Below are 17,884 nucleotides of genomic sequence, written 5' to 3' on the forward strand. Positions count from 1 at the left end.
TTTTTTTTTTAAGATACATGTAAGCTATAGTAAACTGAGTGAGAAACATATCACATTAGTTTTGAAGATTAATAAACACCAGTAGATGGAACATAAATAATACTGTCACAGTTTTTTCTTAAAAGGACTATAATATTCTCTATTCTACAGTATCTAATCAGGGGAGCATCGCTATCCAAACCATCTACATACGGTTGCCATGGCCACGGTCAACATTTATTTCTCATAATGTCAAAAAAAGAAGCTAATTCCTAGTGTACCATCGATAAGGGACAATTCGACCACTGTACCCGCTTGCAACCTTTTTTTTTATCTACTTGGAGAATCTCTGAAGGGATCAAAAATTGTCTTTACTCGCGGCTCTCTGGCGCCACTCGAAGAGAAAGCCTGTAATCGCAGACGCGTCTCCAGGGACTCACCGCGCAATTTCATTTGAGTGGAGAGGCTTTGAAATATTTCCCTCATAACACCTATGACAACAGAGTTCACATTGAAAATAGCATGGAATCAAGCAGATCACATTTGGTTGGTGACACACTGGGAGTCGTCACTCGTGTTATTGTCAATAGGAAATAGTTTTAACTTAAATCAAAATAACATTATGCATTAAACTAGGCTATGTGTGTGTGTGTGGGTGTGTGTGTGTCTGTTGAGTGTTGCATAAATGCTTGTGAGAACTGGATTTTATTGCAAATTGTGCGTGAGAGGGGAGAGAGATACATTCGTGAACGTTGAACCTCCTAATCTAATAAACCTTAACATTAGATTTTTTCCCCTCATTTTATTTTAAGCGAGGGAGCAATATTTCTTCCACATCTTTCAACTTTCCAATGGTATTTAATTACAGCTGGAGTCTCAGGGTTCCCCACATAGTTTTTTTCCGCACACAACTCCTCCGGTTTCATATTTCAGACAGATTTTTACTGTTTCTACGTCCCTAATGGTACCCTATTTCCTATATACTGCACAACCGGTTTGACAAGAGACATTCACTATAAAGGGTATAGTGTGCCATTTTAGACGCACAATTGTGTAACTTGCTAGTTAAACAAGGGCATGTATCCATTTGTTAATTGATGCAATTACGCATTACGCGTCATGGTCACGTAGGTCTCCAGGCACGCATCAATCACTCGTCTATTGACCTGCCAAAGCCTTTCCATCCGCTCCTACTGGGACCGCTACTCTCCTCCTGCCGCTCTCTTCTCCTCCCATCTCTCCTCTCTCTAATAGAGAAATATGTGAACATCATCGTCATTAACTCGGTCTTGGACCTCTGGCCGGCCAGACAGAGGCGGACAGAGGTCGTAAAAACCTGTTAAACCCGCGACCATCCTTTGGGGTTAATGAGCTGTTCACTTTTTATATTTATAATCCCAAAATCCCAATGAAAAAAAACAAAAAACGATTTGAACTTTTTTTTATCTATAATGTCAATATGCCACGGGATATGTTATATTTTGTTCCAATGAAAATTTTTCTTTTGGTGTTGATTCGCATAACTAATATGAAAGAAAACGCAACTGACAGCCTTCAGTTAAAACTGCAACATAAAAAGCGATAAAGGCAAATAATAGTTATATTAATAGCATATGATTTCAATGTATTTTATTATGGCCAGGATAATCATCAATAGCCTTTATCTGACAGTTCAATAACTGCACCAAAACAACCCATTTCTCTTTATACTCTTATCAGTGAAGCAGTGAAAAAGACTAAAGCACAAAGCCGAGGGGACACGGGGAGTGCACAGAACACCTTAAGAAAACGCGATGTTAGATGTGATTGGCAAAGACATTATTCTATCCTTGCTGTCCTGTCGTTCCGGGATTACAATGACGTCACACTGATACCCTTGCATGGGTGAATGCTAAAGAACTATAGAGGCACAAATAATAGCACAAGCAGAGCCCATATCTTGCAAGTCTTACGTTATCCTTTAAGCCTTCTTCAGCTAACACAACAACATTTTTTTGTACTTAATGACGCTTAATTTCATTTTCTTATCATTTTCTTTGGGGGATTATTCATATATAAAACTATCTGCAGCCGTTTGTACCAGCCTCAACTCTCCCTCTTAAGTGCAATCATCTATTATTGAGCGAAAGGCCGTGCGTGGAAATGTGTGTAAGAAGGTGGATTTGAAGTAGAATTGGTTAGCCTACAATCGATCAAGGGTGAAGAATATTCCTGATGGTAACAAAAGAAGCAGCTATGTCTTTCTCTCAATTTGGATATCCTTACAATGCAACTTCACAGGTAAGGCAATGTCAACCTGCTGTTTTTCTATCTCAATTAACAAATAGCCTATGTAAACAAAATAGTGCTCTTTGTTTTCTTTGAAGCATTGAATGGTTACTTTCAGAATACTGACAGGTATTTTAAAGTGACGCTTTTGTTAAATCAAAATATCGATAGACAAACACAGGTCCAATTACTTTGAATTATGAATGAACTCACGTGTTGTTTTGATTTGACAAAAGACGCGTTTCTTATTAGGCTCTAGCCTATCCCCTGTGCAGCTAAAACGCACGTTGAAGTTAACCTTCCCAACTTTATATTTCAATCAATTAAGAGAGGTTTTGTGTGACAAGGACGCTATCATTACTTACACAACTTGAAGTAGGCCTACTGATTTAACGTTTTAATATTGTGTTGTTGTTTGGCTTCAGTGGACACATGAGTGCGATAGAAGTTCTCAAAAATGTATTCAACAAAAAATAAGTTATTTCCTTCTCAAAGTTACTTTTCAGATCTTAAATGATTATCAAATTCACTGTATGGACATTTTGGGAGTTATAGTTTCTATAGAACTAAAACGCTAAATGAACTAATAGGCTACACATGATTTCCAATATGTTAATCATAATTTCATTTGTAATTGCATGAATTTTATGTAAAATGAAATCGTAAATTGTTAATCTAATTACGCATATACTCTGCACGCTTTACTCCGTATTCTCAATCTTACCTGAATTGTCCTGTATCTCAAAACAACATCACGTAAACGATATTTATAAAGATAACTCAAGTCATGCGCAAAAACGAATGACATGTCTGTCCTCCACAATTCTCTTCATGCAGTTTTTCGTGTCGGCAAACCCCAGTACGACTTGCTGCGATTCGATTTCCAGGTCGGTCTCTGACGGGACTAGCGGTACCCAGACTCCAGCTACCTTCTGCTGCCCGTCATATGAGAACCGGCTCCTGGCCAGTACACGGACCGAGCTCAACGCGGCACTAGGGATGTATAGCTCACCCTACGCCGCCGCGGCCGCCGCCAGTCAGAATTATGCCAGCTACTTCCCCTACAGCACCGAGCCCTCCGCTGCTATCTACTCATCGCTGGTATAAACATTATTGTTTAACCGGATAATGAATGGGATGAATTGGGGTTAAATCGATCAATCTTGGTTTTGATAAAATAATCTCCATGTTTTTGAACTTTAGCAAAAGTCTGACTTCGTGAAATTACCTTTGAATAGCCTACTTGGTGAAGAGATCGAATAGTCTTCATAGCCTGGCAAACTCTTAAAGCTTCTCTTTTTCGAGGAGTAGCCTATTGTAGCCAATTTGTAAGGGGTTGAATTAGCATACAATGTACACATACTTTGTAATATTTAGAGACTTAAAAAGGAAAATCAAAAGTAATGTGTCAAAGTAATTTCTAACAAAGAATAAAGTTACTAAGTCATTCATAAAGCCCCCCCCCCCCCCCCCTTTACATTTCAGAATCCTCAGTACGAAATTAAGGATGGCACAGGCACTCTGCATTCTGGCATTACTCAACCTGCCGCTTACTATCCATATGATCATTCACTGGGCCAGTACCAATATGACAGGTATGGTATACCTATTTTGTACAGTCCTAATCTGTCAAGCATTATTGTAGAATTCTCTTTTATTGTGACCTTACCTACCCTAAAGCATCATGACAGCCTGTCATGCATGACTAGTAATCCCCACTACAATCAATGATTCTCACACCTCCACGAAGCTCTATACAGATACATAAAACAGAGCTGTATGGCCTATATTTCAGACAACACTCCGGGAGCCATGGGTCTATGTAAATAGTTAATGAGGTCTAATGCTAATGTTGCTAATGGCTAACATGTTGCCTGTTGTTACTATCAGGTATGGAACAGTAGACTTCAATGGGTCAGCTAGGAGGAAGAATGCTACGCGTGAGACCACCAGTACCTTGAAAACATGGCTGTATGAGCACAGGAAGAACCCCTACCCCACCAAGGGAGAGAAGATCATGCTGGCTATCATTACTAAAATGACTCTGACCCAAGTGTCCACCTGGTTTGCCAATGCCAGGAGGAGACTAAAGAAGGAGAACAAGATGACCTGGTCACCAAAGAATAAAGCCGGAGATGACAGGAAGGATGACCTGGATAAAAATGACCAGGACTGCGTCACCAAAGGTATCCTTTTCTTCCCTGTGCCGTAACATGTCTTTCAAAGAATTGAAAGCAGGTTGCTTCCCCATAGCGATCCACATTACACTGACAAGTTCGTCATTTAGCAGATGCTCTTATCCAAATGACTTACAGGAGCAATTACTGTTATCTGCCTTCATAAAACAATTGTTAAGGTGTTGTATCTAAATATTTCAGAAATATAAAAAGTCTACTGCACACCCAGAACCAGTGTGCACTTAAAAGGGTACAAAAGCATGTCGCTGGGGGGGTGCCTTTTGGAGAGACAATTGTGTACCCGTTAGTGCCAGTCCATTCTGGTACCTTATCAAATGGTACCAGCAAATGACCTACACAATGCTGCAGGGTCCAGTGCAGCCCTTCCCCTTGAGGGTGAAATGGCACACATTTGTCCTTTCTTGTGTTTTAATTCATTCTGTAACATTTCTGTTAGTCAAAACGTGCTCTTCTGTCCCCATAAAGACCCAAATTGTACCTTTGAGGGAACATTCTTCAAAAGTGTACCTATAACTACAGAACTGGTCTTGTTTCACACCCCCATTTTTGAGTGAGTATGGCAATGTTTAATTGAATAAAATCTGATTGTGCTTCTACTTTCTGCCTCCTATACTCCGGTGTATTTCACCATTCAGATTCCAGTGAGTGTAAAGATGAGAAGGACCTTAACCTGAGTGACCTGGAGGACATGGAGGATGAGGACTGTGACAAGCTGGATAGTGACTGTGAGAAGGGCCACGAGGAGCAGCAGGACCTCCAGAGGACCATGTCTGGAGGTAGTGTCGGCCCTGGAGGCCCTTCAAAGAGAGACTGCAGCTTGGAGCTCTCCCTCGCTCTGCCCAACAGCTTCCATCATTCCTTCCCCTGTGGTATAAAGAGCCTACCTGCCCTGCCCTCTCTATCTGCCCTACCTTCGGACTTCATTGATCCACTGGTGACGTCCAAGCCCCCCTCCACCACCACGGTTCCTACGGGCCCTCATACTGTGTCTCTGTCCCACTTTGATGTGTCAGACCGAGAAAAACCAAGGATCTGGTCTCTGGCGCGTACAGCAGCCACAGGGGTAATCCTGGGCTCAGTTGACCACAGGGCCTCAGAACTCCGAACTGGAAGGACAGCCGGGGACTGCCAGCTACAGGGTGCCAGACTACCAGTGACTGGTAACGAACATTGTGGTCCTCTCAGGGGCCTTCAGGATCCTACTAACATATCCAATGCTGAGAACCCTTTCCAGGAAGGGCCCTTGTTGCACTCAAAGATCTACAGTACTGGCAGCTACAACCACAAAGCCCTTCAACTGCATTGTTCCTCCTTCGCCGCTCTGTCAGAAACCTGTCAGTACTCTACTATAGAAGGTATACAGAACATGTTGGGATGTATTAGGCCTTCATTTAGCCTGTCCAATTGTGTTAGCCTAAATGTTGGAAATATTAAATAGCTCCTATTTGCCTTTTAAAATCATCTAAGTAAAACTGTACATTTATTTCAGAAATAGAAATAAATTACCAAAAACATTTAGGATTTGTAATATTACATGGCTGAAGCAAGTTTCTAAAATGTGGCTTGTGTTGTTTTCTAGGGTTTTCCAGTGGGAAGGCAGAGACAGAGCCCTCAGAACTCAATGACACATGTGCAAGCCTGCAGGATGACAAGATCACTGCATTCAGACCAGTGATGAAGAGGTGAGGAAGGTGAGCCTTCACACAAACACGCATTCAACTGTTATATAATTCAAAAAAGCATCCAACCATTACATGAAATAACCCAATCTTTTGGATCACACCAGTTATACTGAAACCATTCTGTAAGGCTGACAGTATTACAGAAGTGATCTTGTCTATAAAGTGGATATATTATTGAATTACCTGCTTTTGCTATATCAGTTAACAAATATACTAATTATTAAATTTACTTTTAATTATTTAAAATAGGAACACATTTTCCTTTATAGCTGAGATTTGACCTTAGGAGGGATATACTGTAAGCACATACTGTTTTTCCTCTTCTTCTCTTAGGTTGATGGACACACATACATTACGCAGTGGAACTTTTATTTAGCCGATATCAGGCTATGCACTATAGGACATGAGATGACGACGATCATTGGACATCCTACCTAACACCTAGGAACTATGCAGCGCTCCGCAGTCAAAGCTAGCTGTGCCCTGTCCGAACTGTTGAAGCTATCATGACTTTGCACAATTATTGTTTATATGGTGTGACGATGACTTTATGCAAGACTGTAAAATGCAACGGTATGGGAACTGACGGTCAATTCATGATGTATGCAATGGGCAATGTAGTGTTTCAATGTTATATATTTGTGTATTTATTATTTGATTCCTTGTCTGTTAATTTATTTCGTACGTGTTATTTAAATTATTTGGTAAGGCTACACGTATGTAGTCTAGATATGGTTTCAGATATGTTTTCATGCTATTTTTTGCCTAATTTAAGGTAGAAATGGTTGAATTGATGTTGGTCTTTCAGTTTGCTAAAATATGTCTCTCTAAGAATTTGGAGTAGGTGTATTGCGTATGTCGACCTGCGAAATTGTTAACTGTGTTGTGTTGATCTCAAAAACATTATTGTGAGCTTCTTCTGTGTTTGCCATTAATGAACGATTTTATAGGAATGCATTTTTCAAGAACTCGTTTCTGCATCATGATTATTTCCTGAACATTAACATTGGTTCAACCGCCAATTAAAACCGTTGAGGCTTTTGCACTTGATCAAAGTTTATTTTCTTGACTCGACGAATGAAACTGGAACATTGTTGGAAGGTCATAATTCAGCAGAGTACGTGAATGAACTTTACAAGACCACGAAGAAAGGGAACATCATTTCTCTATTGTAATTATCTAATCACTACTGGCATCAAACACTTTGTTACTGTTCAGGCAAGCAACAAGGCAGGAATACGGGATGAATACTGCTTTGTCCCCAGTGTAGAGAGCTGCTGCAATAACTTAATACTCTTGTTAATTAAAAGGTCATTTGTAGCACCATACCGATGGGGTAATATTCAGATGGATTGTTAGGGTTAGATTTTGGTTCGACTGTTTTTGCCCGCCCAATTTCATTGGACGTAAAAACGTTACCATTGGTTGTCATGCTTAAAACTACGGCAAAAAAGAGAGATGGTTTCTTATTCTATTCAACTTAAATATTGAGCTTGACTAACAACATAATACAACTAATAGTTTAGATTTCAGTATGTGCGTGGCATGTAGAGGTGCGTAAAAAGCATTTTGCTCACCCCAAATGAGCTTGAGAGAAAAAAAGTTAAATATTTTGTGTGTAACTTACATATGCAATGCACTAATGTGGGCCTTATCTGAGATTATATTGAGCAGTATTATCAGAAAACGAAAAGAAAATGAAAAGGCTACCTTATAAAACAAAATTATGGCCTGCTGCGAATGACCCCCAGCCTAGAGGCATGCAAATTAAGCCACCAAGAGATAAACGTTATTTCAGGTCGGATTTGGAGGATTAGTGCTTGTAATAAGAGTATTAGGTATCGTATTAGGTCTATTGAAAGAAGCTATGGTCAACGTGGTCGGTCTGGCCTATGGATGGGGGACCATGCAGTCATGCATTCAATGGTGTGACTTCAAAGAAAGGAGATAATTCCCATGGGAATATTGTGAAGACAAATTATGATGACAAAATCATTACATATTTAGAATCTTCAATTCTAATCATCTGCTCTCTCATATCTATTATACATGTATTTATGGTCTGAACAATGGACTTTCCATTTATTAGTACAATGAAAAACATATTAACACGGAGTAGACATTTTGAGTTATCCATACAACAATTATAGCTAGAGATCGAAAATCACACAGGCTTAGCAGACGAACATTTTGAGCAACTTTATAAACCAACACTCCTTTTAATAAAGAAACAAAGTTTAATATGGCCCTTCTATTCAGGACAATTAATCTCTTTCCAAAAAAAATCATATAAACATTATTTTCGTCAGAATATATAAAAATGACTGTGCCTATGCATATAGAATGAAGGTGGCGTGATGAGAATCTCCTCATAGTTCCGATCCGTGGTTTTCTTTTATTAAAGGTCATCCGACCATGATTTCAGATTATCCATTCAGATCAGCAATTCAACGCAATCTGTCCATAACCAGGCAAGATAGGCTATGCTTCGGCAAATCTCCCTAAATATAATCTCGTGGAATAATATTCTGAATACTGTTTTGATTAAAAAAAAAAATCAGGGCCTGGACATGATGGGCGAAAAACATGGAAAATAGTTTAAGAGCGGGTATTAATGTTTAATGAAAAAAATTGGATCATCTAGCCTACGATCTGCAAATTCATTGTGCTGCCAACGTGACGTGGCGTCACGTTTTGTGCGCGTCATGGATGACAGCTTAATACTTGCACTAGCCTAGTAGGCTATTATCTGTGATTCTTCTACGCTTCATACATAAACCTCAAATTGGTATTCCACAAAACATTATGCGTCCATTAGGACAGGCTATATAAGGGAGGATTTTTAACGAAGATGATCTCTTTGGTTCAATAATATGTATATAACCTAATAGGCTACAGATAGTGTCTCGTTGAAGGAACCCTGTATATTAACATGTGGAATAGCTGTGTATTAAATATTTATTGGCAAGTTAATTAAAACGGGGGTTATAAAGAAATGCTGCCAAACATTATTGAAGGTAATGATGCATACGCAATGCGATTACCACAGCGCCCATACCTGAGGGAAAGGAAAGCATGGATAATAGCATGGGCTTATCCAGCTCCTGTCTTCTCTTCTGCAGCAAATATATCAATTAGTTTGTCTTACACACTGTTTTACACGATGCTTAACCAGCACCAGGAACTAAATAATTACGTATATGAAGTATTTATGATATATAGGTCATGGACTATACGCATAATATACACAAAAAAAATAAAAAATCAACAGGCAAAAACATTATTGTTTTTGTTAGCACTGCGTGTAAAATATGTGGATGTAAAACAACATCCCGAAATCACTCAGTACATGTATTACTTTTTTTTTTCTTTTCGGATTTTCTTAATATAAAAGGAGTGTTTGTAATAACGTTTAATTTTTGAAACATTTATATTGATATAATGTTAAACAAATAACTTCCTTGGGGAAGCATACAGTATATGGCCTATGGAACTCTAAATCGCCTTAATAAATCTTCATAATACACTTGTTCCTCCCACTCCCAGCCACCCGCCCAATTACTTTGAATGCGGGGCCTTCTATAATCCAAAACAGATTGTATGTAGCCTGATCTTCCAATGGTAATGGGGGTGGAATTAAAAACAAGATTCAGAGTAAACAATAACAGAAATAGGTTGGCCAAAAATGAGCGTCTTGTCTTCTGCAATGGATGTGGAATCATTAGGGAAAAAAAATCATTGATTATCAGTGAAGGTCCCTTTAGTGGGAAACATCCGTTGGTATCAGGAGAGTTGTATGGCAGTATTTGCATGGTGGATGTAGTGCACAGACCTCAATGGCTGACAAGATTAGATGGAACACTTGACTTGAGAATTCAGTCTAACCTCCTGCTGTCAAGCTTTCCCCAGCTGAAGGCCTTTCTATGCCAACTGCCTTTTGGGCATAGGTTTTATCCTTTTTAAGTCTGAAGCTAGCCCCTAAAGAACAACAATAAAAGATGGAAATTCAAAATAATGATTTAATAGAGCTTTGTTTGAACATTTTTAATGTGCTTTTGAATGTGTGATTTAACAAAAACCTTAAAGAATGCATCTCCTTTGAGACAGCATACATATGAGAGGGGATGTGTTACGGTTAGTACTTAAATGCTTCAACATACTTTGTGTCCTCAGAATTATTTGCATGACACACTATCCATTTCCCCTAAAATAAATAGTTTATTTTGGTCTGCAGCAAGAGTTCCATCCAGTGGTAAAAGAACATTTAGACTGAAAAAGCCTAGCATTTAGTACAATCACAGACACACACCCACAGAAATACCCACACACACACTCACACACACACAAACACACACACACCAGTCACTCTTAAGAAAAAAGGTTAGATATAAAATAAGGGTTATGCAATTGGCATCATAGTTGGAACCTTTAAATGTTCTATATCGAACCTTCAAAACCAACATTTTCCATCTATGACTGGATTATGGCTACAGCTAATAATGAATACTATTTTATAAAGAATATAATATTATAAACAAAAATAAAGGGCAAAATAATTCCTGCATTGTACTGACATTTGATTGTAATTATATGCAAATATGGTGGCAAAGAAGGCTTCGCTTGTTTGAATGATGGCCTAAGTCAATCTTAGTACCAGCTCTGGCTGACTTAATTCTGCACAAAACACTTTGTTAAGCTATGGGCTGTTGCCTGGCTGATGTCTGAGAAGAAGCAACATAAATCAACATGAACATTAACCAAAATTATAACACTGTTTCCAAAAAAGTTGTGACGCTGCTTAAAATGCAAATAAAAACAGAATGCAAGGATGTGCAAATTATTTATCCCTGTATTTCATTGAAAATAGTGCAAAGACAAAATATAAAATGTTGAAACTGAGAAATGCTAATGTTTTTTGAAAAATTTGTGACAGGGGCATGTTTACCACTGTGTTGCAACACCTCTTCTTTTACTCTGTAAGCGTTTGGGAACTGAGGCCAATTGCTGTAGTTTTGAAAGTAAAATGCATTCCCATTCTTGCTTGTGATAGGATTTCAGCTGCTCAACAGTTCGGGGTCACCTTTGTCGTATTTTTTGTTTCATAATGCGCCAATTGTTTTCAATGGCTGACAGGCCGGACTACAGGCAAGCCAGTTTAGCATCCACACTCTTTAACCACAGGGCCATGCAGTTGAAATACATGCAGAATGTGGTTTGGCATTGTCTAGCTGAAATAAGCGAGGCCTTCCCTGAAAAAGACACTGACACGATGTAAGCATATTTTGCTCCAAAACCTGTATATATTGTTCAGCAGATGTGCAAGTCACACATGCTATATTGCACTAATACACCCCCATACCATCATGGACGCTGGCTTTTGAACTGTGCAGAGACAGTTTTCCACTTCACCTCAGTCCATCTTACAGTTTTTCTCGATTGCTAACAAGCATTGGTCAATACTGAAACCACAATAACGAAACTCTTCACACAGTCTGCATTTCTAACGTGCATCTTGGCCAAACAATTAATCTCACCTCCAAAACTCACTAAAACCACCAAAGCATTTACAGTTTTTTACAATCGCTATGACAGTTTTTTCAATACATTTAACAAGTTTGCTAAACTCTTAACGAACCAACACACCTAAAACACACAATTGGCAAAACGGTTAATTTCATGCTCAAAATCACACATTGTAAACTAAACTCCAAAACTAATTTACAAAATACAATAATACACTAACACAATACACTATGTCTAACAAAACACTGCAAACATGTTTCAAAATCAAATAATTATTCAAAACACTAACACATGTTCTCTTCCAACAGGAACATTTAGTCAATCATAACACAATGACAAAAAAAACACTATCATCAGCTGAAATTACAGAAACTGCATTATTTTATGCATCAGGTCTGCCCTTATACAATAGACAGTATATTGTATTGATCATAGATTGTGTTTTGCACTGCAGTTTCTTTTGATGCCTCTCTACATTTTTGTTTTGTTGGGTTTAGTAAATGCATGCATTTTGTTTCTTTTGCTGCAGAAATTCAATACAAAAAATGAATGACCATCTTAGAGTAGCTTTATAGAATGTACAGTTTATGAAAAAAAAAAAGACAGAGACAGAATTGCTGCAGTAAAGACTTTATTTGCAAAAGGACATTGCTGCAAGATATACAAACAGAAAAAGCACTGGAAAAATAATAACAAAAACAAAGTAATCTTCTAATCTGCCCGGTCTTCTGCATTTGGCCACATGTTCTCATCCTCTACCTTGCCCCACTCCTCTCCCTTGTCCTTGCCCCACTCCTCTCCCTTGTCCTTGCCCCACTCCTCTCCCTTGTCCTTGCCCCACTCCTCTCCCTTGTCCTTGCCCCACTCTTCTCCCTTGTCCTTGCCCCACTCCTCTCCCTTGTCCTTGCCCCACTCCTCTCCCTTGTCCTTGCCCCACTCTTCTCCCTTGTCCTTGCCCCACTCCTCTCCCTTGTCCTTGCCCCACTCCTCTCCCTTGTCCTTGCCCCACTCCTCTCCCTTGTCCTTGTCCCACTCCTGTCCCTTGTCCTTGTCCTTGTCCCACTCCTGTCCCTTGTCCTTGTCCTTGTCCCACTCCTCTCCCTTGTCCTTGTCCTTGTCCCACTCCTCTCCCTTGTCCTTGTCCTTGTCCCACTCCTCTCCCTTGTCCTTGTCCTTGTCCCACTCCTCTCCCTTGTCCTTGTCCCACTCCTCTCCCTTGTCCTGGTACTCGTCTTCCTCTCCGTCGTGCAGGCATTTTTTCTTTCTTTCTTTCTTTCTTTCTTTCTTTCTTTCTTTGTGTTGCTCCATATTGTTCCTTTTCCACACAATATCAGCCCAAAGAGTACTCTTTTAGAACATATGATCATGCGATTGAAAGAACCTCAACACCTGAGTGTGCTTCCTAGATGGGAATCAGCTGTGATTTATATATTTGCATAACTTCAATAAGCTGTTTCTCATTAGCAATGGAATAAGATACAGGGAATATATTTGTGTTTCAATTCACAATATAAACAGCTGTTTACCTTGACTTTAGCCTGTAAGGTTAGGTTTAGAACATGGTGTTATCTGTTCTGACATACAGTGTGAAAGCATTTGTAAATTTGACTGTAAAATTACATTGTTTTGGTCTTGGTTGAGTTTGTGTGTAAAAGAAGTTCAAGCATTTTAAATTTGTGTTAACTGTATGCATTTTGTGTCAAAGCAACAAGAAATGTGTTAATTGTATAGCCTACAAAGATGGATGTTGTGCTAGCCGTGTTAAGAGTTTAGGAAACTTGTTAAATGTATTGAAAAAACTGTCATAGCGATTGTAAAAAACTGTAATACACGTCTCAAAATAAGCTGGTCCAACCATAACATTGGCAACAATTCTCACTCACTAACATTGTAACTCAAAACATACTGACCTAAAAAAAAAACTACCAACAGGGACCATTACAGAAATGTTGACCTTTTATCTTGTAAGTTAGTCCAAATGACAAATCAGTATTTGATTATAGAATAAAAATAAATAAAAATACTCACTTTATTGACTGTACTAATCTATATGGAACAAGAATCAATCAGAAATGCACCAATTTGAAGGAATATCCTTTATTTTAAAGTAAATTATACTTTTGAAAAATAGGACTGCTATAATAACAAACTAACATCAACAAGTATAGTATAATCACTAGCCTCTCTGTATTGTAGGGGCCAATGAGTGGTTTGTGTAACAGCAAACCATAATTGGACAGTGCTGCACACATTGTGATATTAGGTCCTCTCTGGCCTGGGACATCCACGGTGGCTCTCTGACCAAACGCATTTCTTCCCCTGTGGCTTCTTTTTGCCAGGTTGAATCCAGCTTCATCCACAAAGTTAAATTGATGTGCAGTTTGACTGGCTTCCATCTACATTACTCTCTAAAAAAAAATTGTAAATTCACAGTTTTACGGTACTTAACATTATGCATAGATGTGTATATACCCTGTTTGGTTATTGAACAGACATCTTATCTGGATATACTGATATTGGAGTTCTTTCACACACTCACCGTTTCTCTCAAAGGATACAGTGTACAACACTTGGGTCAGTTTTCAGTTGAAACTGCAATCAACTGTGTTAGGACTGATTAAATATAATAACATTATTAACCTTTTTATAACAAATATTAAACACTTCATTTATATTTCAATGTGGTTACTGCAGAAATGCACAACAGTGGCCATCATTCTGTTTTGAATGTGTTTTTAACAGTTTTGGGAACAGTGTGTGAACTTTTGAAAAAACATGTGCCGCTAATATATTGTTTTGCAGGTGGTGGAGTATGAATGAGAAAAGAGTTCATGGATTTTAAGGAATGTGTTCATTGAATGCATTTTGTGTGAAGGCAATGAAAAATTATTCAGTTTGGTCCACACACAGTTCTGTTTTGCTGACTGTGAACAGATTTGTTAATGTAACTTCAGTATTGATCAATGCGTGTTAGCAATCAGGAAAAACGATGACCTTGGACCCAGAGATGGCCACGGTGGTTCTGGATCTTGTTTATATATGGTTACTTGCATGGTAGATTGCATTTTGGATGCAGCAACGTACTGTGTTCCTGAGCCCATGCAGTGATATCCACTACAGAATCTGTTGTTATTAATGTCTGTTATTAATGCAATGCCGCCTCAAGGCCCGAAGATCACGGCCATCCAATATTGGTTTTCGGCCTTGTTCCTTGCATACAGATATTTCTCTGGATTCTCTGATTTTATGTATTATAGGTGATGAGATCCCCAACCTATTCGCAATTTTACATTGAGAAACATGATTCTTAAAATGTTGCACTCCTTGCCCGCTCAGTCTATCACAGCGTGGTGAACCCCTGCTCGTCCTAACGTCTGACAGACCAATTCTCTCTTTTAATACCAATCATGTTATTGGACTGTTGCCAATTGATCTAATTTATTGTGTGATATTCCACCAGGCATTACAAAACTTTTCCAGTCTTTTGTTGCCTCTGTCCCAGTCTTTTGTTGCTGGCACCAAATTAAAAGTGGGCATATATTTTTCAAGAAACAATAGTATTTCTAAGTTTCAACATTTGATATGATGTCCTTTTATTATTCTATGTTGAATATAGGGTTTAAATGATTTGCACATCATTGCATTCTGATTTAGTTTGCATTTTACGGTGTTATAACATTTTTGGATGTGGGGTTGTGTATAGCCAAATTATTAAGAACATAGACTAACAACTTGCTTGTAGTTTTCAGCCCCAGCCAAAAGAAAGAAAAAATGTATATGATAGTCGGGTTATTGCCAAAATGAACATTACATAGATTAAGCGATTTATGCAATGTAATAACGAACTGTTCTTTATCTCCAGAACCATTTTACATTTTGTATATACCTGTAACTTATGACCCACATTCAAGAGGTCATCAACAGTTATTTTCTGTTTTTAGATATGTTTTTGGGCACTTTACGCTTTATTGCAGAGGATAACAAGTACAGTAGGAAGTACAGCAGAGAGTATACTGAAAAAGCAGTAGGCTGGAGCAAATCCCATGCTGCAGCAGTTTACACGCCTCAGCAGCTTAGCCCGCTGGACCACCATAGAGAACTAACACATTCTAACTCCACACGAACATAATGTAATTAAAGAAACAATTAGCCAATGGTCATATAATGTTGGCATTTGTAAGTTAGCTTAGCTAGTTTGTTTGTAAATTGGCTAATTAAAGTTAGCCTTTTCCAGTCTAGGGAGCTAGCTAATTATGTATAGATTAGTGACAATAGATATTCCAATAAAATGTATATGTTGCCTATTGTTTATCATATGACTTAATGTATTTGAATAAAATATTAAACGTTTGGATTAAAAATAATTTGGACACTTGCAAGTTCAAATTGAATCCATTATTGTAATGTAATACATAGGTAAGGCAAATTTACAATAAAAGAAAAAACTCCACAAACAAACATAAAAGGTGATAGATCATATATCAATCTACTAATACCGCAATTACATCATTTTAATACTCAACCGTATAGTACATGAATTAATTACTTAAAGTACTCTCCTTTAAAAAAGTGCCACATGACATTAACATAATGACATTAACTGTGAAATCTATAGCTTTGTTGAGTAAAAAATATTTTGTTTAGAGAACTACTTCCTAAACATAAGCTCAATCATTATCTTCTAGGTTTGAGTCATCAGTTGGAATGATAACTGTTTTTAATATTTGACGGGTACAACTTTTTAAAGATTCTTTAATCTAAAAAGAAATGCTTAAAAAAACGAAATGTTGTATATACAACCACAAAGCCCTAATTTCTCTGAGAGTGCATGATGCCAAAGGTCAACTTCAGGTTAACTTGGGTAAAAAGTGGGCTATCAGAATTTTTCATGAATCCCATCCATCAACATGTTGCATGAGGCTCACCTCAATGAGCCATGTGCCTGCTTGGGACAAGATTATGAAAGATTAATCAATCCGCAAGGACAGCAATGGTCAATTCATACTAATAAGACCCATAATAATAACAACAACATCCAGAACAATAATCTTCCCCCAGGCCTGACAAAACAGCCAAAGTGGAGAAACCATTTGATGTGTCCCACGCTGGGCTCAGAGGGCTCATAAAACAAAGTCTTTGTGCTGATGGCTTAGAGTTCAAATGTTGATGAGGGGGACAATATACACACTTCATTACATTTTGTCAAAGGGCGCAATGAAATGTGTGTGGGACATTGTTCCTGTGCATGTCCTCCCTCCATGGAATTCCTGGTCACCGATGTCGCTACAAGGTCTCTGCTAATGAGTTTTGTCAAAGATAATTATGAGGCTTGGTGTAGTGGCCAGAACTGGGTATGAAAAGCAGGCTTTCTGTGGCTGGGGTAGATGTTGCATCGCGACCCCTGCTACTTCCTATGCCCCATGGGTGACCTGCATTTCTCCTGGCCCACGGCCGCAGCTCTGTGCAGGTCCAAAACCTCTGATCCTCTCCTCCGGTCCATTTCATCATCATCATCAGACCCTGTGCTGTCCTTTGGGTGCACTGGCCTACTAAGACAGCCCTCTGCCCCCTCCTTCAGTGTCCTCTTCCTGATCCTAATTTTCCCGAAAGGAACTTGGCAACTGTATGTAGGTAACCACACAGCAGGTTCCCAGGGACAGGCTCTGCCTCCCAAATGAATCCCTATTCTCCATATAGTGCACCACTTTTGACCAGGGCACAGAGGATAATAGAGAATAAGGAGGTGATGTGGGATGCACACAGAGACCTCTGGTCTGATAGTGGTGGCCCTCCACTCACCCTAATGTTAGAGAGGGAACAGGGGTTTGTAGAGTCCCTTGACCTGAACCATGACGTAACTATGGGAATATAGGCCTTGTCAGTAGCTGGTCGAACAGTAGAGCAGAGCCCGTCTCCTGTCGCTCAGTGATACTATTAAGGTGGGGGTCACCCTGTAACTAGGCCTAATAATGGGCCTTTCATCACGCTAAATGCCTAACCGCATAGAGTGGAAGGCCCTGCTGGGTTAAAAGACTGGTCAAGATGTACAATTACAATTGGTGTCTTTATGGACAAGAGAACACGAAAATCTGTATTTCGGTTTTATATCTGCCATTGAGGTAACTAGCATGATAAAAATGTGTGGGGGTGGTAATCTGTGCTGTTTTCGGATAGGTGGTTCATGTTTGAACGGGCATTAGCTGTGACTTTTCATTGTGGCATCTTACACTGATG

The 17,884-nt window shown here is 38.9% G+C and overlaps 1 protein-coding gene across 3 annotated transcripts; it reads left to right on the forward strand.

Moving 5' to 3' along the window:
* Window positions 1-1,868: 1,868 nt before the first annotated feature.
* Window positions 1,869-7,359, forward strand: irx6a (iroquois homeobox 6a). 3 transcript variants are annotated; one of them, XM_010892674.4, is made up of 7 exons: window positions 1,869-2,259; window positions 3,085-3,348; window positions 3,733-3,842; window positions 4,138-4,433; window positions 5,081-5,800; window positions 6,025-6,136; window positions 6,461-7,359. In XM_010892674.4, the coding sequence occupies exons 1-6, from the start codon at window positions 2,194-2,196 to the stop codon at window positions 6,129-6,131; spliced, it is 1,563 nt and encodes a 520-aa protein (XP_010890976.1). In that variant the 5' UTR covers window positions 1,869-2,193; the 3' UTR covers window positions 6,132-6,136; window positions 6,461-7,359. The 3 variants fall into 3 exon arrangements, with proteins under 3 accessions (XP_010890976.1, XP_010890975.1, XP_010890977.1); XM_010892673.4 differs by having other exon boundaries at window positions 6,025-6,127; XM_010892675.4 differs by having other exon boundaries at window positions 3,135-3,348; window positions 6,025-6,127.
* Window positions 7,360-17,884: the final 10,525 nt, after the last annotated feature.

The sequence above is a fragment of the Esox lucius genome, chromosome 2, assembly GCF_011004845.1.
Source record: "Esox lucius isolate fEsoLuc1 chromosome 2, fEsoLuc1.pri, whole genome shotgun sequence".
NCBI lineage: Eukaryota > Metazoa > Chordata > Actinopteri > Esociformes > Esocidae > Esox > Esox lucius.

Bases quoted from the DNA above. Each gene is read 5' to 3' on its own strand.
- irx6a (XM_010892673.4), top strand. From the start codon at position 2,194: ATGGTAACAAAAGAAGCAGCTATGTCTTTCTCTCAATTTGGATATCCT. The intron at 2,260-3,084 runs GTAAGGCAATGT...CTCTTCATGCAG, and splicing joins CTTACAATGCAACTTCACAG to TTTTTCGTGTCGGCAAACCC. The intron at 6,128-6,460 runs GTGAGGAAGGTG...TTCTTCTCTTAG, and splicing joins TTCAGACCAGTGATGAAGAG to GTTGATGGACACACATACAT.